At 46.6% G+C, this 27838-nt stretch overlaps 1 protein-coding gene across 5 annotated transcripts; it reads left to right on the top strand.

Moving 5' to 3' along the window:
• Positions 1–26532, top strand: ECHDC2 (enoyl-CoA hydratase domain containing 2). Of its 5 annotated transcripts, none has more exons than XM_067726160.1 (10): positions 8–353; positions 13481–13548; positions 13619–13706; positions 16150–16236; positions 17069–17161; positions 18589–18648; positions 18864–19051; positions 23514–23564; positions 24988–25035; positions 25898–26532. In XM_067726160.1, exons 1-10 carry the CDS (start codon positions 221–223, stop codon positions 25973–25975), a joined length of 894 nt encoding a protein of 297 aa, XP_067582261.1. In that variant the 5' UTR covers positions 8–220; the 3' UTR covers positions 25976–26532. The 5 variants fall into 5 exon arrangements, with proteins under 5 accessions (XP_067582265.1, XP_067582263.1, XP_067582261.1 ...); XM_067726161.1 differs by having other exon boundaries at positions 13–353; positions 18592–18648; XM_067726162.1 differs by lacking the exon at positions 16150–16236 and having other exon boundaries at positions 4–353.
• The last annotated feature ends 1306 nt before the right edge of the window (positions 26533–27838 follow it).

Here is a 27838-nt window from a genome sequence, read left to right as displayed (position 1 = left end):
GGACGCTTAGAGAGGTTGGCAGCCGTGTCCAAAATCACACAGCAGAACTGGGCTTTCTCCTACCCAGGTCTTCCGGTCTCCAAGAGCCTCAGAGAGCCGCGCCGGCCTCCCGGCCCATAGGCGGCGCGGTTTACGAAGGCCTGGGGCTGAGCGGCAAGCTTTCAGCCGGAGAGGAGGGGGTGGTGGAGGGGCCGAGAGGCACCTTCCCAGACTGGTCCGAATGCTGCGCGTCCTGACCAGCGCCCTGCGCCTTCCGAGCCCCCGGAGGCCCCTTGAGGCCCGTGGCTGCGCCGCCAATCTCGCGGCCGCAAACCGCGAGATCCAAGTGTGCGCTCTGGCGGGTCCAGACCAAGGTAAGTGCTCTGTCCTGGGAGGCCCGGGAGGCGGCTGGGGCGAGCGCTGGCGGGCTGTCCGAGGCCCTCCCGGCGCCTGGCACTACTGCCGGGGCGGGACCCATGACCAACGCGCCCACTGCCCCGGAGCAGACTGAAACTGATCTCGGAGACAGCAGTGAACGGTCCTGAAGAGATCTTAGTTCCCTGCCCAGGAATTGGACCTGGGTACCTGGATGAAAACCAGGAATCCTAGCCAGTAGACCACCAGCGAGCGGTTAGAGGCTAGAAGCAAAGTGGCCCTGGCTCTTTCCCCCATTTGAAAGCAAGAATGTTTCACGGAGGCAAAAACTGTAAAAACATGTACAAAGTTTATTATTAGAGACACAGCACAACATGGGAGCACACACAGAGAAGCAGTTTAAGTCAGAAGCTAGGCAGAAATACACAGAGAGAAAGAGTATGGGCTTCCTCTAATGAGGAGCACAGTAAAGAGGTGATTTAAATTACTTATATAGGACAGTCCTTCCAGGTCTTTGTTTACATTTGGCCAATTATCTTGTTTCTTTTCCACACCTGACCTGCCCTAGGGCCCTCCCCAACACGCGTGCGCAACTTTTTGCTAAGATGGATCCCACCAGAGGCCTGTGGGTGCATGTCCACACTTATTATGGGGTGGCACCTCCTCCCTTTTTGACCCCCACGGAGCCTTCCTGCCCATGTGTAGACAGGGAAGTTTTCCTTGACCTCAGGAGTGGTCATCTTATCTCTTTCTTCCAGCAGAGCTCAGCTTCTGCCACTAGCTTTGTCCTTGGATTGTCTGGGTGAGAACAAAGCTTCAGTTTTACTCCACTTGACAAACGCCAGCTGTCTGGCCCAGGGGCCCACCTATATCCTACCTCAAATCCCCCCTGAGAGACGTGAACCCCTCAGAAATCTTTATTGGGAGGATGAAGGGCAATGGTCTGTCTTCTGTAGCTTCTGCAGGCTGGAAAGGGGCTTGTAGACCCTACCTAGTTGGGGTCACGGAGCTCTCGCCCTACCTCACTAAGGGGTCCCAGGGCGACTTCTGTTGTTATTCCGGCAAGATCTGTTCCGAGGAGTGGCTGGAATCTCTGCGTCACCGTCATCTTGATGTGAAACTATTGTAATCTGGAAGAGACAAACTTAACAAGTAGATTAAAAAGGCAGGAGCGGGCTTCCCTGGTGGCACAGTGGTTGAGAGTCCATCTGCCGATGCAGGGGACACGGGTTCGTACCCCAGTCTGGGAAGATCCCACATGCTGAGGAGCGGCTGGGCCTGTGAGCCATGGCCGCTGAGCCTGCGCGGCCGGAGCCTGTGCTCCGCAACGGGAGAGGCCACAACGGTGAGAGGCCCACAAACCGCAAAAAAAAAAAAAAAAAGGCAGGAGCCACAGTGAAAGAATTATTGTAACCAGAGGCCCAAGCAGGAGTAAGAACCAGGATACATTTGGTAGCATTCCTTTAACTGTGGTCCGGATATAGTCAGCACTTAGGTTACCCTGTCCAAAGGAATGAAGCGTTAGCATGGTCATATATCTTTTGATGTTCTCTTTTATTAGCCAAGTGTGATTGATGTAGGTGTAACAGACTCAGAAGTAGTTGGAAGAGTGACAACCTGAACATTAATAGACAAAATAGGTCTCTTTTTTTTTTCCGGAGAACAAGCCTGAATCCCAGTCTAGACCTGGCACTTCGAGGAGACTTGTAGCCAGTAGGTTTTAACTTTTGATGCGGTATTAACATATAAACCAAAGCAGTTGTCACCATTAATAATTTTAGTGTTTCTCTAGGTATGAGAAGATGCAAGAATTGGGGCTTATAAAAATCCTTACCTGAAAATATCTAACTATCTGAAAGCCTGTTCTGCCAGTTTTTCCCGGAGCACAGAATGCCTGATTCCTGATCTCCACGCTGTACTCCTTTCAGGGGGTGTTGAAGGTCAACAGCTGCAGCAGCTCCTGATTTAATCTTTGTTGAGGCAGATGGCAGGTGCCAGTTTCCAGTCGGCAGGGCCCCTTCATGGCCATAAATTTGACCATGGTTTGGGGGGCATTTCATGTCCGTTTTGTCCCACAGCGCTAGCAATGTTTATTTCCTCCGCTGATAGGCCACACAATGCATTGTTACTGGACTAGGCCTCATTAGTAGTACCCGAAAGTCTCTGCACCACCTGAGACTAGTCTAGTCTCTTATGGTCCAGGAAAATATTCCCTCTTGTTGCTTTTTCCCATACCTAGAGTTATACCATTACAATCATTGATCTTATATGGGACTATCATTTTATCAGAGGCTCAGTCACATATTTGGTAATGTAAGAAATAACAATTTTGATAAGGCTGCTCAGAACCCAATGGTCTCCAATTTCTGGAGGGACCAGGAAGAAAGAAAAGAAAAATGTTTTAATTTTACCTACAGGTGTAAATTACCAAATTGTTGTAAACCATAATTAGCTTGAGAAGAAGAGATTCTTTACATCTGAAAAACAAAGATTAAAAGCTAGCAATATGTCAGACAAAAAGTAATAAAAGAATTATATCATATTTAGCAGTTCATTTAATCCCATGTAATTAATTTTTGTTGTGAGTCCAGTTTTTCTATTAATTTTGTTAACCTTGCCTGATGATTGAGAATGCTAGTGACAGTGATAGTTGTTTTTTTTTCTTTTTTTGCGGTACGCGGGCCTCTCACTGTTGTGGCCTCTCCCGTTGCAGAGCACAGGCTTCAGACGCACAGGCTCAGCGGCCATGGCTCACAGGCTTAGCCGCTCCGTGGCATGTGGGATCTTCCCGGACCGGGACACGAACCTGTGTCCCCTGCATCAGCAGGCGGACCCTCAACCACTGCGCCACCAGGGAACCCCAATGGTGATAGTTTTAAGAAGTTTGTGAAGTTTTTGCTAAGGCTTGTATGATTTATCCAGTGAAGTGGGTGTCTTGACCACTGGAGATTGTAGAAAGTATACCGCAAGTGGAAAACACTTTTTCTTTTTTTTTGGCCGCATTGGGTCTTTGTTGCTGTACATGGGCTTTCTCTAGTTGTGGTGAGCAGGGGCTACTCTTCATTGCAGTGTGTGGGCTTCTCATTGCAGTGGCTTCTCTTGTTGCGGAGCACAGGGTCTAGGCGTGCAGGCTTCAGCAGTTGCAGCACACAAACTCAGTAGTTGCGGCCTGCGGGCTCTAGAGCGTGTGGACTTGTGGCGCACAGGCTTAGTTGATCCATGGCATGTGGGATCTTCCCAGACCAGGGATCAAACCCGTATCCCCTGCATTGGCAGGCGGATTCTTAACCACTGTACCACCAGGGAAGTCCCAGAAAACACATTTTTAATCTTTTATTTTTTTCATTGTGAGGGCATTAACCCTCCAGCCAAGGAAGGCTTTAACCCATCAAATTAAAAAATGAGGTTTGTCAGGGAGCCAGGAAGAGCCAAGCGGCCATCTTGGATTTCCCATAGCCCTGTTTAATTTACAGTCATTGTTTATCCATTTTATTTATTTATTTTTTAATAAATTTATTTTATTTTTGGCTGCATTGGGTCTTCGTTGCTGGGCGCAGGCTTTCTCTAGTTGCAGTGAGCGGGGGCTACCCTTCGTTGCTGAGCACGGGCTTCTCATTGCGGTGGCTTCTCTTTGTTGCGGAGCAGGGGCTCTAGGCACGCAGGCTCAGTAGTTGTGGCTTGCAGGCTCTAGAGCACAGGCTCAGTAGTTGTGGCACACAGGCTTAGTTGTTCTGCGGCATGTGGGATCTTCCCGGACCAGGGCTCGAACCCGTGTCCCCCACATTGGCAGGCGGATTCTTAACCACTGCACCACCAAGGAAGCCCCTGTTTATCCATTTTAAATTCTCTGACTTAGGAGTAGACCACTGCCATAAGTGGTCTAGGACCAGTGACAAAAGTCTGACAATGAGGGGTTAATCTTTGTAGAAGCAGAATGAACTTTATCTACATGTGCCATAATCTTCACAGATCATTGTGAAATAATATTTACTTTAACAAAGTAACAAAAGATTTTAAAAACAAATATAAATCACTTAAATGCAAAGAAATTCACACAGTCTATTATCAAAAGCAGCATTCCAAGAAAACTTTGTTCTCTTTTTATTTATTTATTTATTTATTTTTAGCTGTGTTGGGTCTTTGTTGCTGCGAGCGGGGGCTACTCTTCATTGTGCACAGGCTTCAGTAGTTGCAGCACGCGGGCTCAGTAGTTGTGGCTCACTGGCTCTAGAGCACAGGCTCAGTAGTTGTGGCACACAGGCTTAGTTGCTCCGCAGCATGTGGGATCTTCCTGGACCAGGGCTTGGACTCACGTCCCCTGCAATGGCAGGCGGATTCTTAACCACTGCGCCACCAGGGAAGCCCAAAACTTTGTTCTCTTAACAGAGAGAGAGAACCAAATTTCAGTCTGGTACCAGCTTACTGTTAATCACAAAATTTCTTTACCTAATTAAATTTAATCTAGTCTTAATCAGTCTTAACAACATACAAAATTCTATTCTCAAATTCCTTTTTCACAAACCTTTTATCACCCCTTCGATCCATATTAACTTGTCCCATTTTTTCCCATCCATAAACAATCAGCTCTAGGACAAAATTATTTTCCTCTTTTTTTTTTTTAACAACAACAACAAAATATCTCCAGTCTTTATATATTTACTTGCTGACAACAAATATCCTACTTGCTTTACACACTGAAATGCTTCCCTTGTCACTTTAGTAGCTTTGATTACATATTATAGTTTTTAACCCCTAAAAAAATCTTAACTTGTAGTGAAAAGCAAGAAGAAAGCAATTGTGAACTGCTTGTCATATTGGCATTCTCTGATTAGCAAACTTAAGAGCATATTGATTAGCAAACTTAAGAGCATATTGATTGAGCATTGTTGGGTTTTGTTTGTTCAGTTGGTTGGTTTTATTTTGTTTTGTTTCTGTTTGGGGGTAGTTTTATTTGCGGGGGTGGTGCTGGGGGGCGGTGGTTGAACTTTGCATTCAGTGGTGTTATTCACACTCCACAGTCTGCTGCCTGTTACCATCAGGGCAAGGTCCTTCTCTTGTCTTTACTTTCTCCCCAGTCCAACCCCTCTAACCTTCCCTGCGTTTTATGTAGCATTGTTTGTGTCCGAGTTTTAATTTACACAGAAGGCACTATTCTAGACATCTCATGTTTCTTCCTTTCTCCCACTTGATACTAAGTTTTGAAGAGCTGCTTTGCCATATAAATGTTCCTTGCTCCCTGCTGTTGTATACTACTCCCTAGTGTGCATCCCCCACTTTTGATGGACATGTAGGGGCTTCCAGTGTCCGATTACATCACTTGGTGAGAATTCTCTGGCCATGTGGGATGGCTGGTGTTAGACAATACCCCTTACTCTCATGCTTAGTTCACTGCCAAACTGGTAATGGCGCTTGCCTTGAAATAATTATAGTTATTTTCCCAACTTTACAGATTAAGAACCTGAGGAATAGAGAGGTTAAGCAATTGGAACCAGCTCTGATTTCAAAACCTGTGTTCTCAACTATTAGGTCATCACTACCTCTTCTGGTAATTCAGTGACTCAAAACACAGACTTGTACATTAGTTAAAAAATTACCACAGGTCATAGACCTTAGGGCTCACTTGTACAAAAGGGGACTTTTTTATCCACAAATAACAAGCATCAGGGGATTAAGCCTCTGGCCCTGCCAGAGGGCATATGGAAGGAATGAGATAAGGAAATCGAGGAGAAGCAGTGGAGGAGGCATGAGGAGGGGACCCGCACACAGGAGAACCACCCCACCACCCCGTTAGAAGCCACCCGTTCTGCCTTCCACTTGGCATGATGTCACCAGAGCATAGTCACATTGTGCCTGTTGTCCTTGAAAATGGGATTGTTAACCCACTCTTGGTTAACTCTTGTTAACCACTCTTCACTCTTCCTTATGGCTCTACTCCAGCTCCTTAGCTGGATGTTCAAGTTTCTCCACCACAACCCGACATTGTCACCTTATCTCTTCTACCCATGTGTTTGTTCATTTCAAGCTGTCCCACCTCAGTGTTTTGTTCTAACTATGCCCCTGACTTGGGTCCTCTTCTTTCCTCTCTACCTTTGTAAATCCTTCTGGAATTACACCCCCCCCACCATTTTCCTTTTACATCCCCTGTGTCTGGACTTGTCTCCCTCATCAGTTGTTAGCTCTTTGAGAGTGAGAATTGCTAGCTGGGTCCAACTATTAACTTTGGCAAATTCTCTTCTTTTCTGGGCCTCAGTTTCCCCTTCTATATAGTAAGGGATTGTTAAACCGATTGGTCTCTATACTATCTCCCAGTAGTTTCTATTGACTCCCACCCACATCACCTGGTGATTCAGACCATCCCGTCAGATGTGACTCTAGGTCATCTGCTAAGGAATTCAAATCATCAGCCAGTGGTATGGGGGGGTCTGGTAAGAGTAGAGAGGGTGCAGTGCACTACTGGGGCCCAGCAAGGGCAAGGGGCCCAGCAAGGGCAAGGTTCCCAGAATAGGGGCTCAACTAAGAAGTCAGGGACCATGGCTGAGTCCTCTCTATTCCCCTGGGGCCTGGCATGTGGTAGTACAACTTGCACATTGTCAGGTGAATGAATTAAAGCCAAAGACACCCTGTCTGGCTCCTCAGGGCTCCCAGCTTAGATTTCTCAGCTCATATGGGGCCCTAGACTTTCCCCAGCTTCTGTGCATCTTCCCCACTCACAATACCCACAGACTATGTTTAAGCACTTGTGGGCATTATCTCTTTTAATCTTCATTACAACCTTTTTAGCATTTCTATTTACAGATCGGGAAAGTGAAGGTCAGAAGGGTAAAGTAATTTGCCCAAGGCCATGAAGCTGGTATGTGACTGAGCTGTGACTTGAGCCAAGCACCACATTTACATTCTGAAAGAGGGAAATAGAGATGAAATGTGGGAGAGAGTCAGCCAGAGAAAAAGGAAAGACAGAACAGGAAAGCAAAGAGAAGAGAGCAAAGTTTCTGTCAATCCCAAGACGTCATGACCATATTAGTTTTCTATTGCCATGTAACAAATTACCACAAACTCTATGCTTAAAATAACACACATTTATTTTCTCACAGTTTCCGTAGGTCAGAAGTCCAGGCACAGTTTAGCTGGGTTCTCTGCTTCAGGGTTTTAGCAGGCTGCAATCCAGGAGCTGGTGGGGGCTGTGGTCTCATCATAGGCTCAACTGGGGAGAGGTCTGCTTCCATGTTCCTCAGCTGTTGGCAGAATTCATCTCCTGTGGTTGTAGTACTGAAGTCCTGTTTTCTCGCTCTTGGCCAGGGGGCCACTCTCAGCTCCTAGAGGCTGACCGCAGTACCTTGCCACACAACCCTCTCCATAGGTCCACTAGTTTCTCTAGTGTATGCTAGTAATATAGAGTCTTATATACATCATAACCTAATCACAGAAGTAACATCTCATTACCTTTGCCATATAATTAGACCTAATCTTACAAGTGATATTTTATGACATTACCTGTATTTTCTTGGTTAGAAGCAATTCACAGGTCCTGTCCACATTCAAGGGAAGGGGATTATGCAGGATGTGAACATGGGGGCCACTCTAAGGTCTGTCTGCCACAATGACCTTGGACCTAGACTGTTCTCCTCAACCCTTCTGATGTGGTTTCTCTGTATCCACCAGTTTCCCTTCCCCAAAGCTGCAGCATTTTCTCATCTGGAGAGGATCTTTGGGACATCTGAGTTCCTCAGTGGGACCTCCAGGCCTGCTGGGCTCAAAGAACTCTATGAAGGTTTCTGGGGAGGCTAAAGAAGCCCACCTAGCCTGCATGTTACAGTTCTCTGTCCTGGACCACAGTTCTCTAACTGTGGCTGGAAACCCTGTCCCTTGAGAGCCCTGAAACTTTCATTGGCCCTTCTCTGTGTCTCAGATCAACTCACACTGAGAATGCCATCTTAATAAATCCTGTTTGTTCTTCAAAGCTAAACACCCTGAGAGAAAATAATAAGGGGGCTTTGAAGCCCAGAGGATTGGTAAACACTCCTCTAGTCCATCCTGCCACTTTACAGGATGGGAAATGGCCAAGAAGGCATAAGAGTATTTGAGCCCCTGCCCAGAGCTGTTCTCTCTTCCCCACACCTGACCCAGATTTGGCAGGTGAGTTGAGGCCAGAGTGAGATGCAAGAGCCAGATGGTAGGGGGTCTTTGGGGTGGTATTAAGGATTTAGTCTTAATTTTGATGAAAAGGGAAGGGAAGAATATGGTCAGATTTGGGTAAGAAAGATGACTGTGACCCAGATGAGGGAACGAAAGTGGAGGGGGAAGGGGAGGCAAGACTGAGGGCTGAGGGCCAGTTGAGGGATCCACGTAATAGAAGAAAGAGCCCACCAGGTTAGTGGCTGCAGGGAGGGATGTGAGCTGATAGGTATGAGATCTAAGAGGTTGAATTGGCCGCTTGGGAGACTAAGCAAACTTCAAGGGTGAGGAAGACGGAGGCAACATGACAGAACTCTGAGTTGATATGTCATTCGCTCACCAAAGGAGCAGGAGAAAGAGTGATCATTTCTTGACATGTTGGTCTAGATGTCAAGTGGGCAGCTGGGTATTCAGGCTCGGAGCTCAGAGGAGAGCTGGCCGGGTGCGCAGGGCAGTCCTGAGTGTACAGGAGGTAGGCACACGGGAGGCATGAAGGAGAGGGACAGATGAGCAAGTGCAGCCCTCCTGACTCTTCTGCCTTGCCTCACGCTGCTCTCCCTTTGCTCTGAACTCCTCCAGTTCTGGAAGACACTAAAAGGTGGCACAATGTCCCCCCCCCCCAAAAAATATGCCACATTGGTATAGGGATTTTTTTTTTTTTGAGCTAAAGGCACTTGAAAAAAACAGCAGATGCAAGAAGGGCATTCTAATCTCCCTTTGCTTACTGAAAACAGGAGATTAAAAACTCCCACGTGAAAGATGCCCTCCCTGAACCTGGAGAAAAGAAACATTCTTCTGCTGGGAGCTGAAGCCAAGAGAATTCTGTACAAACAGACAACTGTGTACAAACAGGCCTTATCTTCCTTTAGCCTCCCACATAGTTAACTCTTCCACAACTGACATTCCTTCTTCAGCCTACTATAAAAGCATGTAGGTTCTACCGTTTCTGGGGGTTTTCATTTCCTTTTGAGGGCTCTCATGTTACATTAAACTTATACAAATTTGTGTGCTTTTCTCCTCTTAATCTGTTTTATGTTGGTTTAATTCTCAGGCCCAGCCAAAAAACATTAAGAGGCCCAGCTCTACAAACCCTATAGTACCCTGCTCTGCTATACTCAGGGCCCTCATCTGTACCACGTCCTCTGTCTGAAATGGGCTTTTCCCCCGCAACACACACACACACACACACACACACACACACACACACTTTTGCCTGGCTGACTCCTATTCGTTCCTCAGCTCTCAGCTGAAAGGTCACTTCTTCCTCGGGGAAGTCACTGCTCACCTTCTACACTAGGGGCCCCCTCTGCCCACTCTATACCACTCACCTCCTTGTCCTTTTTCCCCCCATGTTCTCATCACAAATAGTAATTACTGGCTGAATGTCTGTCTCCTCTGTAGACGGTAAGATCTAAGAGGAGAGGGACTGGGTCTGCTCTGGCCTCTGACATCAGTGTCTGGTACAAAGGCCAACATGTGTTAAATTCGTAATTGTACAAATGACTGAATAATGTGATCCTGGATTGACCTTTCAGGAACTTCAACATTAAAAAATTGAGTACTCTCATAGAGAACAGACTTGTGGTTGCCAAGGGGGAGGAGGGGGAGGGGGAGGGATGGATTGGGAGTTTGGGGTTAGCAGATGCAAACTATTATATATAGAATGGATAAACAAGGCCCTACTGTATAGCACAGGGAAATATATTAAATATCCTGTGATAAAACATAATGGAAAAGAATAGGAAAAAGAATATATATATACACACACACACATATCTGAATCACTTTGCTGTACAGTAGAAATGAACACATTGTAAATCAACTATACTTCAATAATCTTTTTAAAAAATTGAGTAGTCTCTTAGTAGTATTTTTCCCATCATACCTCACTCTTCAAATGAAAATTTTTACCTATTCTCACCTTGCTCAAATGCTTCCATCTATGAGCTGCCATCTGTAATCCTATAGTACTTCATGTTCTTACTTTACTTATGACCTCACGTTATCATTTACTTGTATTAGGCTGTAAGCACCCTGAAGACAGGGGCTGTTACATAACTTACAACTCCCACAATTTATTATATATCATAGTTGTTCAATAGATATGTAAGGGGTTTTCTTCATAGCCAATACTTGGTTTTTATTTTGTCTTCTTAGTTTTAGTCGTTGTACTGGGTGCTATGCTTTTCTTAAACTCTTATTTATTTGATACTAATAAAATTAAACATCTTTTCATGTGCTTATTGGCCATTTGTATGTCTTCTTTCTTTCATGGAGTTACCTTTTTGTAAGAGTTGGGGCTTTTTGTGTGTGTGTGTGGTTCGCGGGCCTCTCACCGTTGTGGCCTCTCCCCATTGCAGAGCACAGGCTCCGGACGCGCAGGCTCAGCGGCCATGGCTCACGGGCCCAGCCGCTCCGCAGCATGTGGGATCTTCCCAGACCGGGGCACGAACCCACGTCCCATGCATCAGCAGGCGGACTCTCAACCACTGCGCCACCAGGGAAGCCCGAGTTGGGGCTTTTTAATTGAAATATAATTGACATATTAGTTTCAGATGTACAACAAAATTCGGTATTTGTATACATTGTGAAATAATCACCACAGTAAGTCTAGTTAAGATCCATCACCACACACAGTTACATTTTTTTGTATGTGATGGGAACTGTTCTTTTTAAAGTAATTTTACTTTATCTTTGGCTGCATTGGATCTTCGTTGCTGTGCACGGTCTTTCTCTCTAGTTGCGGCGAGCGAGGGCTACTCTTCGTTGCGGTGCATGGGCTTCTCATTGCGGTGGCTTCTCTTGTTGTGGAGCACCGGCTCTAGGCACGCGGGCTTCAGTAGTTGTGGTACACAGGCTCAGTAGTTGTGGCTCGCGGGCTCTAGAGCACAGGCTCAGTTGTTGTGGCGCACGGACTTAGTTGCTCCACAGCATGTGGGATCTTCCCGGATCAGGGCTCAAACCCGTGTCCCCTGCATTGGCAGGTGGGTTCTTAACCACTGCGCCACCAGGGAAGTACTGTGATGGGAACTTTTAAGATGTACTCTCTTAGCAACTTTCAAATATACAATATTGTTAACTAAAGTCACATGCTGTACATTACATTCCTAGGACTTACTTATTATAGATATATGTTGAATAAATGAATTAAGAATTTTAAAATTGGGTAGAAGAAAACCTAAAGAAGTGCAGAGGCATCATCTGAGAGGTAGGAGGAAGACCAGGAGAACATGGGGCCACAAGGCAGATATATGTTACTACACATCTGTCAAAACCCACTGGATGTACAACACTAAGAGTGAACCCTAATGTAAACTATGGATGTTGGGTGATAATGACGTTTCCATGTAGGTTAATCTTTTGTAACAAATATCCCACTCTGGTGGGGACGTTAATAGTGGGGGAGACCATGCATGTGCAGTGGGCAGGGGATTTACGGGAAATCTCCGCATTTTCCACTCCATTTTCCTGTGAACCTAAACTGCTCTGAAAAAACTAAATCTATTAAAAAAAAAAAAAAGCCAAGGCAGAAAATGTTCAAGGAAGAGCATGTGTATTGTCAGCAGAGTTAACCGTTGCGGAGCCTGGGACCAGGATGGAAACATGTCCCTTGGTTAGTGATGTGGTTACACTGGTCACTTTGGTGAGAACGGTTTCTGCTGAGTGACGGGGTGGGAGCTAGATTGGAGAAGGCTTAAGTGAATGGAAGGCAAGAAAGTGATTGAGTACAGAAAACCCTTTCAAGAAGCTTGACTGTCGCGGGTGAAAGAATATCACACGGGTAGGGCAAACGTTATTCTCTTGCCAAAGGGGACGGAATGTGAGTGTGCTCAAGCCTCTGGATTAGTTGCTAAATCCTGTGACAGAGGAACCTGGTCACTTGCCCCATGAGTGTCCAATCAGTGAATTCCACGCTGCAGGACACCTTACAGGTCAAATGCCCCAGGTTCTTTAATAAATAACTTCTGGTTTTTTCCTTATTGTTATTTTTTTATTTTTATTTTTGGCTGCATCGGGTCTTAGCTGTGGCACCCGGGATCTTCATTGCGGCGCGGGCTCTTCGTTGGGGTGCACAGACTTCTCTCTAGTTGTGGCGTGAGGGTTTTCTCTCAAGTTGTGGCGCGAAGGCTCCAGGGCGTGTGGGCTCTGTAGTTTGGGGCACGCAGGCTCTCTGGTTCAGGCTCGCAAGCTCAGTAGTTGTGGCATGCTGGCTTAGTTGCCCCGTGGCATGTGGGATCTTAGTTCCCCGACCAGGGATTGAACCCATGTCACCTGAACTGGAAGGCGGATTCCTTACCACTGGACCACCAGGGAAGTCCCAACAAACAACTTTTGAGGGAAAGACAGGACTAAAGGCAGAACCTGAGGATTTTAACAAGCTTGTTAAAGACACATCACTATTTTTGAAAATTAGCAAGTCTAAACTCTGAAGTCTAAAGATGTACATTTGTGTGATAAAACTAAAGAAATGCATGGAAGTGATCACCATAAAAGTCAAGAGAGTTGTTACTTTTGGGGGGAGGAGGGAACAATGAACGAGTCAGAGCATACGAGGAGGTTTCTGGGTGGTGATATTATTATAACTCATTCAGCTCAAGAGGAAGAAGTCCGGCTATGGAGAAAAGAATAATGGAGAGATACGTGAAATTGAAGAAGGGGTGTGTGGGGTGTGTGTGTCTCACAATGGCAGAAGCAGGCAGGAACCACTGTGGCAGTCATTCTTGTCCCTCTCCCCATGTTGCTCCAAGGTTCACAAGCCCTTCTACTTCTTCTGTGAGGCAGAAAGGGCAAGAGTTATTCTCCCCATTTTATGGTTGGGAAAACTGAGGCCTGGGTGTGTGAGACTTGCCCCAAGTTACACTGCTCATTGAGGGTAGAGGTGCCCAGATCCCAGGCCCCAGCCCAGGAGTGAGCAGGGCAGCTGGCTCACCCAAGGCTGCCCTGTCCCCTGCAGGAATCACTGAGATTTTGATGAACAGACCAAGCGCCCGCAATGCCCTGGGGAACGTCTTCGTTAGTGAGGTGAGAAAGGGTGGGCACGAGGGTGGGCTGGGGCTGGGTTGGGAGGTATCTGATGGAGTCTCCTCTGCAGCTGCTGGAAGCTCTGGCCCAGCTGCGGGAGGACCGGCAAGTGCGTGTCCTGATTTTCAGAAGTGGAGTGAAGGGTGTATTCTGTGCAGGTGGGTTTCCTTTCCAGCCCCTATGCCGCGGCTCAGCAGGGCTCCCCCCGGCCTGCAGGGCATTTGTGGGGGGTGGGGTCCTTAGGTCAGCTCCAGCACAGGACTCATTATTCCCATTTTAGAGATGTGAACTCAGCGGTAAAATTCCTTGCCTAGGGTTACACAGATAGTTAAGAATTCAGTTTGAACTTGGCCTCTCTGATCCCCGAATCCTTGTTCTTCCTGCTGCACCACGCACTGTTCTGACCCTTCACTGAGGAAATGAGGAAGCTGAGTCCAAAGACATTCACAAGGTCTGTGGCCAAGATGGGACTCTGTGCCCCTCTGCCCACCTACAAGATCTCAGTCCGTCAAAAAAAACTCTTCAATGTCCCTGCACCATTTGGTCCTCGCCACGCACTTCATTTCAAAGATGAGAAATGCCGCATCCAGGCCCACAACAAGCAAATGAATGAGAGCTGAGCTGAGCTAAGAACTGGCACTGGGGAGGTGGGAAGAGGCTGTGGAAGGCTAGGGTGGGAGGAACGTGATGCTTAGGAGTTTTCAAGGAGTTATGGCTCAGTCCCTAGGTCTCAGCTGTCCAGATCACGGCGACCAGCTCGGGGTCTGCCATGGCAGGATAAGTATGTGGACCAGTCTGCCTGACCCCGCTGCCCTGGCTGAGGCCCTCCTCCTCCCCTGGCCTCTTCCTCTGGCTCCACCTCTGTCTGACCTCTTCTATCATGGTCACTTCATGCCCCTGTTAGCCCCACTCCTCACTATCCCAGCTAAGGACAGGGAAGTAGGGGGGCTGCAGGTCTGAATCTGCCCCTGACTTGCTCTGGAACCCTGGGCTAGTCCCTGTCCCTCTCGGGGCCTCAGTTTCCCCATCTCTCACTGAGGGGCTGGAACTAATCAAAGACTTCCAAGGGCTCTCCCAACTGACTTTTGGATAATCTAAGACTTGCGAAGACTGTATTCACCCCTTACTCCCGCCTCAGGCCCCTGCCATCTGGCCTTTGATGACGCCTCCATTGTCACTACTCTCACCAAGGTCCCTGCCCACCTCCATGCCACTGGGCCCTGCACTCACTTCTCAGTTCTCATCTTACTTGACCTCTCAGCCTCCTTGGACCCCACCAACCCCTTCTGTTAAAAAAAATAATTATACAGTGATGTATGTCAATTATTTCTCAATAAAACTGGAAAAAAATAACTAACAAATTTTTATTTTATTACTATTTAACATAGTTTTTGAATTGTCAAATATATATATTACACAAAAATTTACACTTTAATCATTTTTAAGTGTAAAATTCAGTGGCATTAAGTACATTCAAAAGGTTATTCAACAATTACCACTGTCCATTTCCAGAAAATTTTCATCACCCCAAATAAACTTTATACCCATTAAGCAATTCCTCCCCATTCGCCCAACCCCCGGTAACCTCTGTTCTACTTTCTATCTTTACAAATTTGCCTATTCTAGGTACCTCATACAAGTGGAATCATATATTTGTCCTTTCACGTCTGGCTTATTTCACTTAGCATAATGTCCTTCATGTTCATCCATGTTGTAGCATATTGCAGAATTTCTATCCTTTTTAAAAATGAATATTCCATCTTATATATATATAAATTATATATATATATATATTTATTTTCCACATTTATTTTGTTTATCCATCTGTTGATAGACCTGGGTTTGTTTATACCTTTAGGCTATTGTGATTAATACTGCTATGAACATTGGTGTGCAAGTTATCTGTGTAAGTCCTTGCCTTCAGTTCTTTGGGGTATACACTTAGGAATAGAATTGCTGGACCATACAGTAATCCTATGTTTAACTTTTTGAGGAGCCACCAAAATATTTTTCACAACAGCTGCATCATTTTGCATTCCCACTAGCAATGCATCAGTGTTCTCCACATCCATGCCAACACTTCTTTGTTGTTGTTGCTTATAATCACCATCCTCATGGGTGTAAAGGGGTATCTCATTGTGGTTTTTATTTGCATTTCCCTAATGACTAATGATGTTGAGCATCTTTTCCTGTGCTTACTGACTTATCGTCTTTGGAGAAATATCTATTCAAGTCCTTTGTCCTTTGTGGGTTTTGTTTTTGGTTTTGTTCTTAGTTGTAGGAAGTCTTTATATATCCTAGATATCAATTCCTCACCAGTTATATGATTTGCCAATATTTTCTTCCATTCGTGGGTTGTCTTTGCTCTCTTTGATAGTGTCCTTTGATGCACAAAAGTTTTTAATTTTGATGAAATCCAGTCGTTTTGTTGTTGTTGCACCTCTCCTTTTTTTGACCACCACCGCTCCCCGCCCCCGGCTTCCCTAACCATGTTTTCCCGGTGTTTCTCTTTCCTCTCTGGCTGCTTCTCTTCAGATTTCCTTTGCTGGATCCTTTGACAGCCTGGGAGGCAGTAACGGGCTGTCACTCTTGCATCTGCAGGTGCAGACCTGAAGGAGCGGGAGCAGATGAGTGAGGCGGAGGTGGGGGTCTTTGTCCAGCGGCTCCGAGGCCTGATGAATGAGATTGGTGAGGGTCCTGGAGTGCGGAGGAGGAGGGCATTCCGGGGCCCTGCTGGTCCCAGCCTCACCCCACCCACCACTCTACTCTAAAGACAGAACAGTTTCTGTTGTGAGCTCTGTGGAGAGACAGATGATTGGCGGGGGGGCGGCAGGGGCAGGGAACAAGGAATTCTACAAGGGGGAGGGTGTGACGAGGGTTCAGAGGGCATTTCTCCCAGAGGGAGCCCTGGCTTCTCAGCCTTTGTGCCCTGCTCGTTATGACCCCCAACCCCTGTGCCCTCAGGGTGCAAGCCTGGCCTTTTCAGAGTCAGGTTTCACCAAGCATGCTTTCAGGCTTTGACAATGGCTGTTCTTTTGCCTGGAATATCCCTCCTTGGCCATCTGAACTTTCTACTCGTTCTTTAAGACCACCAGTGCCTCCTCCTCCAGGAAGCTGTCCCTGATCCATCCTCCAAGCTTCCTTTATCAGAGCACTGATTACCTGGGTCATCATTGCCTGTTTACAGGTCTGCCTTCCCCACGTCTGATTCAGTTGTGTTCCCAGCACTCAGTATGGGGCTTGGCACACAGAATAAGAAGGGAGTGCAAAAAGGCTGGTCCCAGGGAGGCCAGCAGGAGATTACCCTGTCCATCTCCCCACTCCCGATCCCCAGCTGATCACACAACTCTCGCCAGTAGGAAAGCCAACTTCTAAGGTAACCTGGCTGAGGTACCAGGTAAGGTCCCCAAACCTGGACCAATGAAGCCCTCTGTCCCAACCAGTTAGCTCCTCCCCTCCCTGAGACACTGTCCGGGTCCTGCCAGGGCCTCGCAGGCTGAGCCTTTCTTCATCTCCACAGCAGCCTTCCCTGCGCCCACCATTGCAGCTATGGATGGGTTTGCCTTAGGTGGAGGCCTGGAACTCGCCCTGGCCTGTGACCTCCGAGTGGCAGGTACTGGGCACGGGGAGAGGTGGGGTAGGGTGGGGAAGGAAGAGTGAAACAGGCTAATTCTGGGGATTCTGCAGTCAGCCACTGCTCTTGGCTTTCCAAGCAGCCACAGAACTAAAGGCAAGGTGGGGGACAGAGAGTTCAGGCAGCAGCTGGTTCCCCTCCTGGCCTGGCCCGACTGCGGCAGTACCCATCCTTCTCAGTCAGCTGCCCTCCGCTCAGGACTGCTCCCACCAACCCCAGAGCAACTGCTAACATGACAGCAAAAAGAACACAGAGAGGGAAGGCTGGGGACAAAGACTAACTGTTCAACCTTCCAGTTCTGTCCAGGCCAGCTTTTTCAATCACGTTTTGAGCAAAGGTGAGCCGTGGGGGCGGTCTGTCACCTGCCCAGCTAGTCACAAACATGCCTGGGCAAGAACACTGCCCTCTGGTTCACTGGCACCCAAAAAGGTTTGCGTTACTAGTTCAGAGAAACTGAGCTTTGAAGAGTGGAGGGAGGGGAGGATGAAGATAATCGATCACTTTTTAACCTTCCTGTCTTGGTGGTTAGGTGCGCCCCTCCTGGAGGCAATCAGAGAAAGTCTGAGTGCCACCACGGTGCTACTCTCTTCCCCTCATTGCTTTCTCCCGCCATCCAGGAAGAACATTTTTTAAAAATGTGTAACCCCAGGCATAGAGGGAGCTTATATCTACGAGATGCGTATCGAAGAGAAGGCATCAAAATATCAGGTCAGGTCACAGCCCCGGATCTGCTTCTCACCTGCCTATGTTTAAGGCAACTAACTTGCAGGGTTTGGTGGATAGGAGGGTGAACATCAACTCCTCCCTCCCGTACTGCATGGTTCCGGTGGCCTGTGCTGAGGGAATTCAGAAGCCTGTGTGGTGGGACACCTCAAGGAGGGCTTGTCAGAGGAAGCAGAACTGGGGAAAGAGGATGTGGACCGGAATACAGGAAATTTTCAGGCTGACAAAAAGCTGGGAAAAATACCTGGTGGGAGCAGGAGTCAGCGACACTCTAGGCCAAACCTGAGCTAAGGATGCGTGAGACAGAGAATCCATTAACTTACAAATAGGTGTCGGGCACCTTCTAGGAACCCCTTCCTTGTTCCAAGCACCATTACCTCACTTGATCCTTAGCAGCTCTCTGGAGTAGGCAGAAGAGGGGTAGTCGTCTTCTTTCCACCCATGAGGCTCAGAAAGGGTAAGAGACTTGCCTGGTTGAGTAGGGGAGGTAGGATGAGCGCCTGGGCCTGCTGGCTTCCAGGCTAGGGCTCTTCCAAAGGCAGCATCTGGGGGAGTCTGGCTGTGGCCACACCACGAGGGAAGTGGCTGGCTGGAGGAGTGAGCAGAGCCCACAGGCGGTATCTCTTCTCCTTGGGGACTGGTGCTGGAAGGTAGGGCTGGGGCTTCATTCTGTTTTGTTTAAGCAGCTTCCTCAGCTGTCATGGGGCTGATTGAGACCACCCGAGGACTCCTCCCAGGAGCAGGTAACCTCAACCCACAGCATCCATCCTTCTTTACCTGTTCAACTCCAGTCTATCCAGCATAATTCCCTACTTTCCTCTTTTGCCCTATGTTCTGGGCTCTGCCCTGCCAACCTAACTCAGTTTGCTTCTGAGAGGTCTTGGCTGACTCCCAGCCTGGGCCTTCTCTGGCCTCCCACTTCCCATGCAGATTCACCAGCCCTATTCCATCCTGGCAGGAGGGACTCAGAGGCTGCCTCGATGCCTGGGGGTGGCCCTGGCGAAGGAGCTCATCTTCACAGGCCGACGACTGAGCGGGTCACAGGCCCAGGCTCTGGGGCTGGTGAACCATGCTGTGGCCCAGAATGAGGAGGGCAACGCCGCCTACCACCGGGCACGAGCACTGGCCCAGGAGATCCTGCCCCAGGTTTGGTGATCACCCAGCACAGGAGGGCCTGTGCCACACGGGATGCACGTGTGGGGAGGCCAGGGGGCAACGGCGTCTCGTGCAGCCACATAAGATCCATCTACCCAGATTTATAAAATTAACCCTCTTTGGAGTTTTAGCATCCATTCAGCCATCCAGTAAACGAAATCAGATTTTAAGTTAAAATGAAAATTAAGTTCTGAGGGACTGGAATCAAATAGGCTTGAAAATCCTCAGAACAGCACTGTAAAACAGAACTTCCTGAGATGATGTAAACATCCTCTACCTGTGCTGTCCACTAAGGCAGCCACTAGCCACATTATTTAAATTAAAATTTTAGTTTCTCAGTTACACTTGCCACATTTCAAATGCCAATAGCCACATGTGGCTACTGGCTACTGTATTGGACAGTACTGCATTAAAACGTCCCCAAAATTGAAAAAGCAAGATTCTAAAGCAGATAAAGAACTACCAGCTCACCTTTCCGACCATACTACATGGTGGAAAAGTGCTTGAAATACATGATGTAGGACATGTTAAGCTCCATTCATTTTTTAAAATCCTCAAATAGCCTATGAGCATAGTCTCCCAAAAGGTTTAGAGACCCAGGGAGTAGGTTTAGGCCCTGCCTACATGTAATCTCCAAGTGCCTGAGAGGCTCTGCTGGCTTCTCACTCCTCTAAGAGGACCCAGAGGGAGGTCCCAAGTTTCTGCAGATATGTAAGCAGCTGAAATGGAGCTAGGTTTTGCTAATTTATAATACTGACTTAGCCCATACGGAGCATCTCATCCATCCGACACAATCCAAGGTACTTTAATAGTGTCCCAACTATTAGAACAATCCAGTTGAGCTGATTATCCCCATTGTATCTATGCTATAACAGACCCAGAAAGGTTAAGTGACCGTTCATCAAGGTCAAAGAAAGTGACTGCAATACCAGAAAGAAAAGCAGTAACTGGTATTTTGGCATTAATGCTGCATAATAAAAAAACTGGTATTTTATTTTAAAGAGTGCAGAATGTGTACGATTTTTAAAAAAAACAAACTAAATAATGCATTTCAAATACAAAAAATTACAGACGTTACAAAACGAAGTTAAAATATAAGCCTATAAAACTGTTACCCATACTCTATCATTTTAATATTATTAACAGAGAAAAGTATTTGAATTAATCATGAAGAGTAAAAAAGAGGTATTTTATTTTGGAAAAAAAACACTGTCTTCCTTAAATAATCCTGCCTCTTTTTATAACTTTGAGGTCTTTTTTGAGGGCAGGGACTATAAAAAACTGATAGTGAATTTGGTTTAAAAGAAAGCATTTCTTTTGTCTTCTTTTTATTGATAGTTCCATCACATATAAATGGAGAGTCTGATGCTGTTAATTTTAATGCTGTCATGTTTCTGTTATAGTTGGTCAGAAAGTCTCTGAACTAATACAAAACTCTGAATGACTCAGGATAGTAGCTAATTACACTTCCACAGAGGGGGCCTATCCAGCAAGACTTGTAGACTACAGGGCTTATCTTTCTGCATAAACTAAATAACTGGGTCTCTGAGCTTATCTCAAGATGACTTGGGCTTCAGATCTTTCAGTATATTGAAATAACGGTACTCTACTAATATAATTACTAGTATTTCAGTATTTAAAAGCAGCTTTGTGTGCCAAAACACGAGCATACCAAAAATTAGTACTAAAATCACTAATGCAAATGCTAGGACATTTTGATGCAACCTGAAAAATGAATCTTTAACTTCCAGCTGAGTAACTGCGTGCCAAGGATGAAAGGGTTCTTGGATGGGGTGAGCACAAAGGGTGGTGTGGTAGATGGCTGCCCTCTAGCGGACAAACTACTAAGACTAAGGAGTCAAGTGGCTGCAGAGATTAGAGCCCAGAAACAACCGTCAATAAACACAAGGTCCACAACTTAACACTCAGATCTTCCCTTTAAATAATAAACATACCTCATCCTTTGAATATGGATTTGGCTACGTTTTCTACTTGAACAACAAAGGGATGGAACATACTGTGGCCAGTGTGACTCACTGTTCTCATTTCCAAATAACATGAAATGATCAATCATATTTCTAATAATTCATACACGCACACACACACACACACACCCAGTGCACCCTTGAACAACACAGGTTTGAACTGTGCAGGTTCACTTATACATGGATTTTTTTCAGCTAAATACACACTACAGTACTGCACGATCTGAGGTTGGCTGAGTTCGCGGATGCAGAACTCTTTATAGGGAGGGCTGGCTGTAGTTATACGCAGATTTTCCACTGCATGGATGGTCGGTACTCATAACCCCTGGGCTGTTCAAGGGTCAACTACATATATATATATATATATATATATATATATATACACACATACACACACACATACATACACACATACTCAGAAACGTGTTTTCAACACAGTACAACATAGCTATGTAGTTTTTAATGTTCTGTGATGAGAAATCAGTAGTTAAATAACATATATTCATGACAAGCAAATCAAACAGAACAGAAGAATAAGAAGGACGTAAAGTAAAAATCAAAAGTAGGGTGGCCCTGTTTACCTGGGGCTGTCCAGGTTCAACGTGAAAGTCCCACGTCCTGATAACCCTTCAGTCACTGGCAAACCGGGAGAGCTGGTCACCAAAACATCGCTCAACTCCCCAATCCCTCTCCCCAGAGATGACCACTGTTACCAGTTTGCACACTCTTCCAGAAATATTCATTGTATGTACAATATAAATTATGCACATATACTCATATCTAAATGACTCTAAATTCTTTTTAAGACGGTTTAGGGAACAAGGAACACACCTTTAGAGGCTAATCCAGTTCTAACAGACATTTAAAAAACATGAAATTAAAATATGCATAGAAAAGAATTCAAACAGTATGGAAAAGTATAAAACAGAAAAGTGAAGTTCTCCATTCTCTTGACCCTTCTCCCCAAAGGCACATCATACCAACAACTTTTACACAAATGGAATAATATACAAACCAGCATGCACCTTTCTTTTTTACCTACTACCTTGGAGAGTTTCCCATTCCAGCACATACTTATCAACCCCATTCTTTTAAACAGCTGCACTTTTTCATTCACGGTATGGATGTGCCCTCATTTAACCAGTACTCTAATGAGGAACATCACGTTGCTTACATCTTTATGCTCCTGAAAAATAGCCGGAGTGGATAACTTTGTACATCTTAGTGTACTTCTGGAAGTAGATGCCTACATGGAGGTACAACATGAAAGAGCATGTGCATCTAATTTGCCAGTTCTTGTCAAACTGCCTTCCCGAAGCATTGTACCAATTTACTCTCCTATCAATTATGTATGTAATACCTGTTTCCTAAACCTCAGCTATGATGGGCATTACCAACACTTTACAATTTACCTAGTCTGAGGTGAAAAGGAGCACCTCACTGTTCTGATTTACGTTTCTTTAAAAGTAAAGCTGAGCATACCTTGTGCCTGTATTTCTTTTCTGTGAAGTAACTTTTCATACTGTTGTGAATGTTAAAAAAACATTATACCAGCTTTTTGTTAGGGAAATTCTTCTGTCACAGTATCACAAATGTATTTTCCCAGTTTTTGATTTTTGTCTTTTATTTGTGGTATTTTTCACAGTCTGAAGTCCTTCATTTTTATGTAGCTAGCTTTTTTATTTATGGCTTCTATGCTAACAGACTTTTTAAATCATTCTTTTTCTGATAAAGAAAAACTTCAAATAATACAAATACAAAAACTTCAAATAATATAGGAGGCAGAAGCACTCCTTGCCTGAAGTGGGGCTGGGGATGGAGTGCCAGGCCTGCTGTGGCACAAGCTAACTGGAAGCAAGGCCGGTGAGGCAAAGACGGCCACTTGGATGCTCTTGCAAAATGCCCCCTCAGGGTTCCAACCCAGGCCTGTCAGACTCCAAAGCCCAAGTTCCTAATCTTGACCGTTTGTCACCCTACTGGGGGAAAACTTGCTCGCAGGAGAGACTTGAGATGAGAGGGGTAGAGGAAGGGAGCAGCAGTGGGAAAGGTGACTGGGAATCAGATCTAAGCTTCACCACTGACTCACTGGACAAACGTGGCCAAGTGCTTCACCACCCTGAGCCTCGATTAAACATGGCACCATCCTGGAAGGATGGGCAGCACCATTTGACCATTAGAGAAGTCTGTGGGTGGGAAAGTATTTGGAAAATGTTGTACATGCTGGAGGGATGGACTAAATGACAAGAACCCCGGATGGTCACGATTGGGAGGGTCAGGGATCAGTTAGGCTTCCTCCATTGTAGAAAAGGAACATCTGCTGAGAAGTAGCAGGTACTAAAACTAACGAAACTTAACACTGTCAGTAGAACAGCTGGATCTCTGTGCAGACCTCTTCCCCCACCGTGGAGCTGTGTGCCTAACCACGAGCACTGATCCCCTCCCTCAACCAAGCTGCTTCTTTTCCCTAGGCCCCCACTGCTGTGCGGCTGGGCAAAGTAGCCATTGACCGAGGAACAGAGGTGAGAGGGTTTTGGGTTGGAACCTGGGTCCCACTAAAGTCAGTGGGGCGGCTGGGAGGTGGTGCTTTCATGGCAAACAGATGGACAGCACAGCGGGAAAGAGCTCGGGAACTGGACTCTTCTAACAGACTTTGAGTCTGACCTCTCTCTTTGTGCCTTGCTTTTACCTACCTACAAAATGAGGTTTGGCCAGGTGATATTCCAAATGACATTTTATCCTCATCTCTCTCCCTTGGAGAGAGAAGGAAATTGAGGTTCAGAAAGGGTAAGACTTATCCAGGGTCCCAGAACAAGGGAGTAACAAGAATCCAGGTCTGCGTGGCTCCCAGTCCATGTTCTCGGGTTTGTGTTGGTCAGTAATGTGGCCTCGTGGACCGGGCTCAGGTGTGGGGCCTTGGCTGCAGCTAACCCAACCTAGACATCAGCTTATTCATTCATTCATCACACACTGAACCTAGACCTGAACTGGGACACAGAAATGAGTCAAATATGGTCACTGCCCCCAAGGTGGGGAGGGGGACGGACACAAATCACTAATAAAGGGTCAAGGGTACCAAGCAGACACCCTGGAGAGGTGAGAGCTGCACTGTCCATGTGGCTACTGGCTACGGTATTGGACAGTGCTGAGTTGGAGAATGTTTTCTAGAACTGGGGCTTAGGGTGGATGAGAATTCCAAAAAATAGGGACAAGTGTGAGGAAAAACACAGAGGTGTATAAATAAGCAACTTGACAGAACAGGACGAAGGGACGAGTGAGACAACATAGCATGGAGGTTAGGGGCATAGGCTCTGGTGCTGGACCATCTGGGTTCAAAGACCTGCTTTTCCACATACTGTTGTGCCCTTAGACAAATCATTCCACCTTTCTATGCCTCAGATTCTTCAGCTGTACAGTAGGGAAAATAACCCCTGTTGGGAAAGGTACTTCTCTTAAAATAGTGCTTGTAAGTGGTAGTAATAGCAAGTACTGTGCAGTATAGGCTGGGAAGTTGCCAGGGGCCAAGTCATAAAGGCCTTAGTCCTCAGGGCAATGGGAAGCCAGTACAGTTCACTAATAGGGGTGACAGGAGGCATGGGGAGGCAGCCGGACGGCAAGGAGGGAACACTGGCTGTGCAAGCACAGCTCAGGCACACCCTCCTCAGCTCTACAGGCTATGTGTCATCCTCCCCGCTGTTCTCACAGCCCGCATTCGTCCCAGCACTGTTTCACCACTGTTATGAATGGTATTCCCTCTCCAGGTAGGGGATTCCTTATCATCTCATCTCTCTTCATATGGGCTGGCATACAGTAAGCCTCAATAATTCTTTGCTGGAAGAATCCATAATCAGTAAGAAGTGGTGTAGGAAGTAGGACTAGCTGGCGCCCCGTGCTGATGGGGATGGGCAAGGTCAGGGTGATCCACGCACAACTTCTTTCTTGCAGGTGGACATTGCATCAGGGATGGCCATTGAAGGGATATGCTATGCCCAGGTATGTGTCTGCCACCAGCCCTGCATGCTTGTAGCAGAAGCCGGGCCACAGTGGGCGGCCTTAAGTACTATATGACCAATTCAGTAGATTCCTCCCAACCCAGAGAGTCAGTCTCTGTGCCATTCCTTCCTCAGTTAGCCTGGGGTGATCCCAGGAGAGCCACACTGCTCCTCTCTGGGACTGTTTCCTCAGCCATCTAATGGTGGTGTATCCTGCTCTACCTGGGGGCCCAGAGAATCACAGAGGAACTTGAGAGAGAAGAATAGCAGCTTATGCGATCTCTGTACCAGCGGCTACTGTAGACGCCAGGCTGGAGTGGGACATCAAAGCCTTGGTTTTCACCTGTAGGCTGTGTGTGTTCGATGGTGGGGCAATAAACCTGGGGCTGACCTATTTAGCCCCTCACTCCTGGGTGAGTCAAAAATATTAATCTCCAGGTTAACAAATAACGAAAATACTCCTAAACAGGGGGTCCCGGGACTTGTAGGACGTAGTGTGAACCAACTACACACCAGGATTCAAAGCCAGAGTTCTTACCGCAAAGCCTAATCTGTCTTCTCTACTGAGTAGCCTCATTTCTGACTGTTGCACGAAGACTGTGAGCTCTCTGGAGGCGTGCAAGCTGTGTGCAAAGAGAGGCTAGTGTGACAGGCCTCGGGTGCTGAAGAGGCAGCCTGTCTTCCCCAGGAGACCAAGGAGCCATCGAGGCCCATACTGTTGCATGGGCCTCCGGTGTTGCAACACCGGAGTCCAGAGGCAGCGAAAGACTTGGATTCTGTCCTTGTCATGTGTTGAACAAGCTTGAGCGAGTATTGGCCTCTGGTCCTGCTCCCACAGACTAATACTCTGTATGTTGTTTCAGAACATCCCGACCCGGGATCGGCTGGAAGGCATGGCTGCCTTCAGGGAGAAGCGGCCCCCTAGATTTGTTGGCGAGTGACTTCCCTTGAACCTTACGCATGGGAGATGCACACCTTACAGGGAAGGATCCGGAAGGAAAACGTGCAGCGCGCCTGCCCTCCTCATTTCACCTCTAGGCTTCAGTTTCCTCACAAGGACGATGATCGATATAGAGTGACTGGCACGGTGCCTGGCACGAAGGTGCTGACTATGCCACCTACCGCTACCTTCATCATTCCTCACCCAGGCTAGACAATCACTGGCGTCGGGTTGGCTTTGGAGAATCCCTGTCTCTCCCTAATAGAACAATCAACTAAGGACAAAACAGACCCCTCTGGGCCTTTATATCGCTGGCACTCAAGCCTGACCTCTGCCTCTCAGTTATTAGGTGCTCACCAGAGATGAGAGGAGGTTGTAAGAACCACCCTCAACTGCCCTGTTTCTTCCTCTGTACAACAGAGATAATAAGGAAACCCTGGCAGTGGTTGAATAGGCCCAGCTCTCTGCCAGTTACTCACTGTGTGCCTCAGCCTCCTCATCTATAATGAAACTGTTGGGAGGACTAAACAAATAATAAAACGCCTGATGTTCAATAAACGTGAGTTATTATGCATGTACAGTGTTCTTCTAAGAACCAGATGAAATCACTGCTGTGAAAACCTTTTGTAAACTGTAACGTGGCAGGCAAATCTTTGATGGAGCATTAAATAGCTTTCAGGAGTGCTGAGAAGGGAACGATTAACTCTGATGGACAACACGGAAGGTCAGGAAATGGGCAGGTAACACTGGAGTTGAAAGCGGAAGGATCAATAGGCATTTGAGGCGAAAAAGAGGAAGCCTGAGGGGAACAGCACGAGCAAAAGTGAGCAAGATGACGACACTGAGAAATAAAGGGTGGCTGATATGCACATGTGCACACTAGTCTCAGGAGCCCTCCTTCTGTGCCCCAAGGCAGGGGAAGAGACAGCCACGTGGTCATTCTTTAACTGACCTGAGCTTTCTGCGCCTACGCCTGGCCAGACTCAGAAGTCACTAAGCCACGGGCATGGACACATACCAATAACACTGTTGACTTGCTGCTAAATACTAATGTGCCCCAAAGTTGTGCTCATTTCCTGAAAGGGAGAGTAACACAGAAGAGCCCAAGTCTTCGAATCAGCAGCAACTGCATGAGCAGTAGCTATCTACTCAGGAAAGTAACCTGAACTTCTTCTTTCTCATCTGTTAAATAGGGAGGATAAAACTCAACTATCACAGAGGATTGTTGTGAATGAGACAAAACTTGGAGAGGTGCCCAGTGTAGAACTGGACCTCAGCAGGCACTATTTCCCACCCACCCTCCTCCCATTAGCCTAAGCTAGTATCTGGAACAGCATGTTCCAACGCACGGAACTCAGGTCAGGAAAGTCAGACAGCCTTTTGAATCATGCAAAAGAGTGAATGAGAGAAAATACTGTGTAGTTGCAGGACTGTAGAAGGAAGCAGATTACAAATTCCTCTTATCCAGTCACCAGTGAGCAATAGTTTGAAATATGGTTTAGAATAAGAATAAGCCTCATCTGATTCCAAACAAAGGTATACAGCATTCCAGTTAAGAGTCTGGCCAGCTAACAGCACAAAAATCTAGTCCTAAAATAAGCTACTAATTCAGAAAGGAATTTATTTCTTTGAAAAACTTAAACAGATGAATGGTAAAACATGTTTTGTTAGTTGTCAATAATAAGGTGAGGAAGGACTTCATACTCTATTCCACAGAGTGGGTTTGCAGAGGACACAAACCAAAGCTTCTGATAGTTTATACTGTGGTTGAGGCTGGTTCTCAGAGAAGCTCACTATTTTCCTCATCTCCATATTAGGTAAGAGCACCTCTTCACACGTCTGGCACAGCCCTTCCTTTTCCTCT

Source organism: Pseudorca crassidens, chromosome 2 (genome assembly GCF_039906515.1).
Source record: "Pseudorca crassidens isolate mPseCra1 chromosome 2, mPseCra1.hap1, whole genome shotgun sequence".
In the NCBI taxonomy this organism is placed as follows: domain Eukaryota; kingdom Metazoa; phylum Chordata; class Mammalia; order Artiodactyla; family Delphinidae; genus Pseudorca; species Pseudorca crassidens.
Note: the sequence above shows the minus strand (reverse complement) of the source record. Positions and strands in the feature narration are given on the sequence as shown.

Bases quoted from the DNA above. Each gene is read 5' to 3' on its own strand.
- ECHDC2 (XM_067726160.1), top strand. From the start codon at position 221: ATGCTGCGCGTCCTGACCAGCGCCCTGCGCCTTCCGAGCCCCCGGAGG. The intron at 16,237-17,068 runs GTGAGGGTCCTG...TCATCTCCACAG, and splicing joins AGGCCTGATGAATGAGATTG to CAGCCTTCCCTGCGCCCACC. The intron at 23,565-24,987 runs GTGAGAGGGTTT...TCTTTCTTGCAG, and splicing joins CCATTGACCGAGGAACAGAG to GTGGACATTGCATCAGGGAT.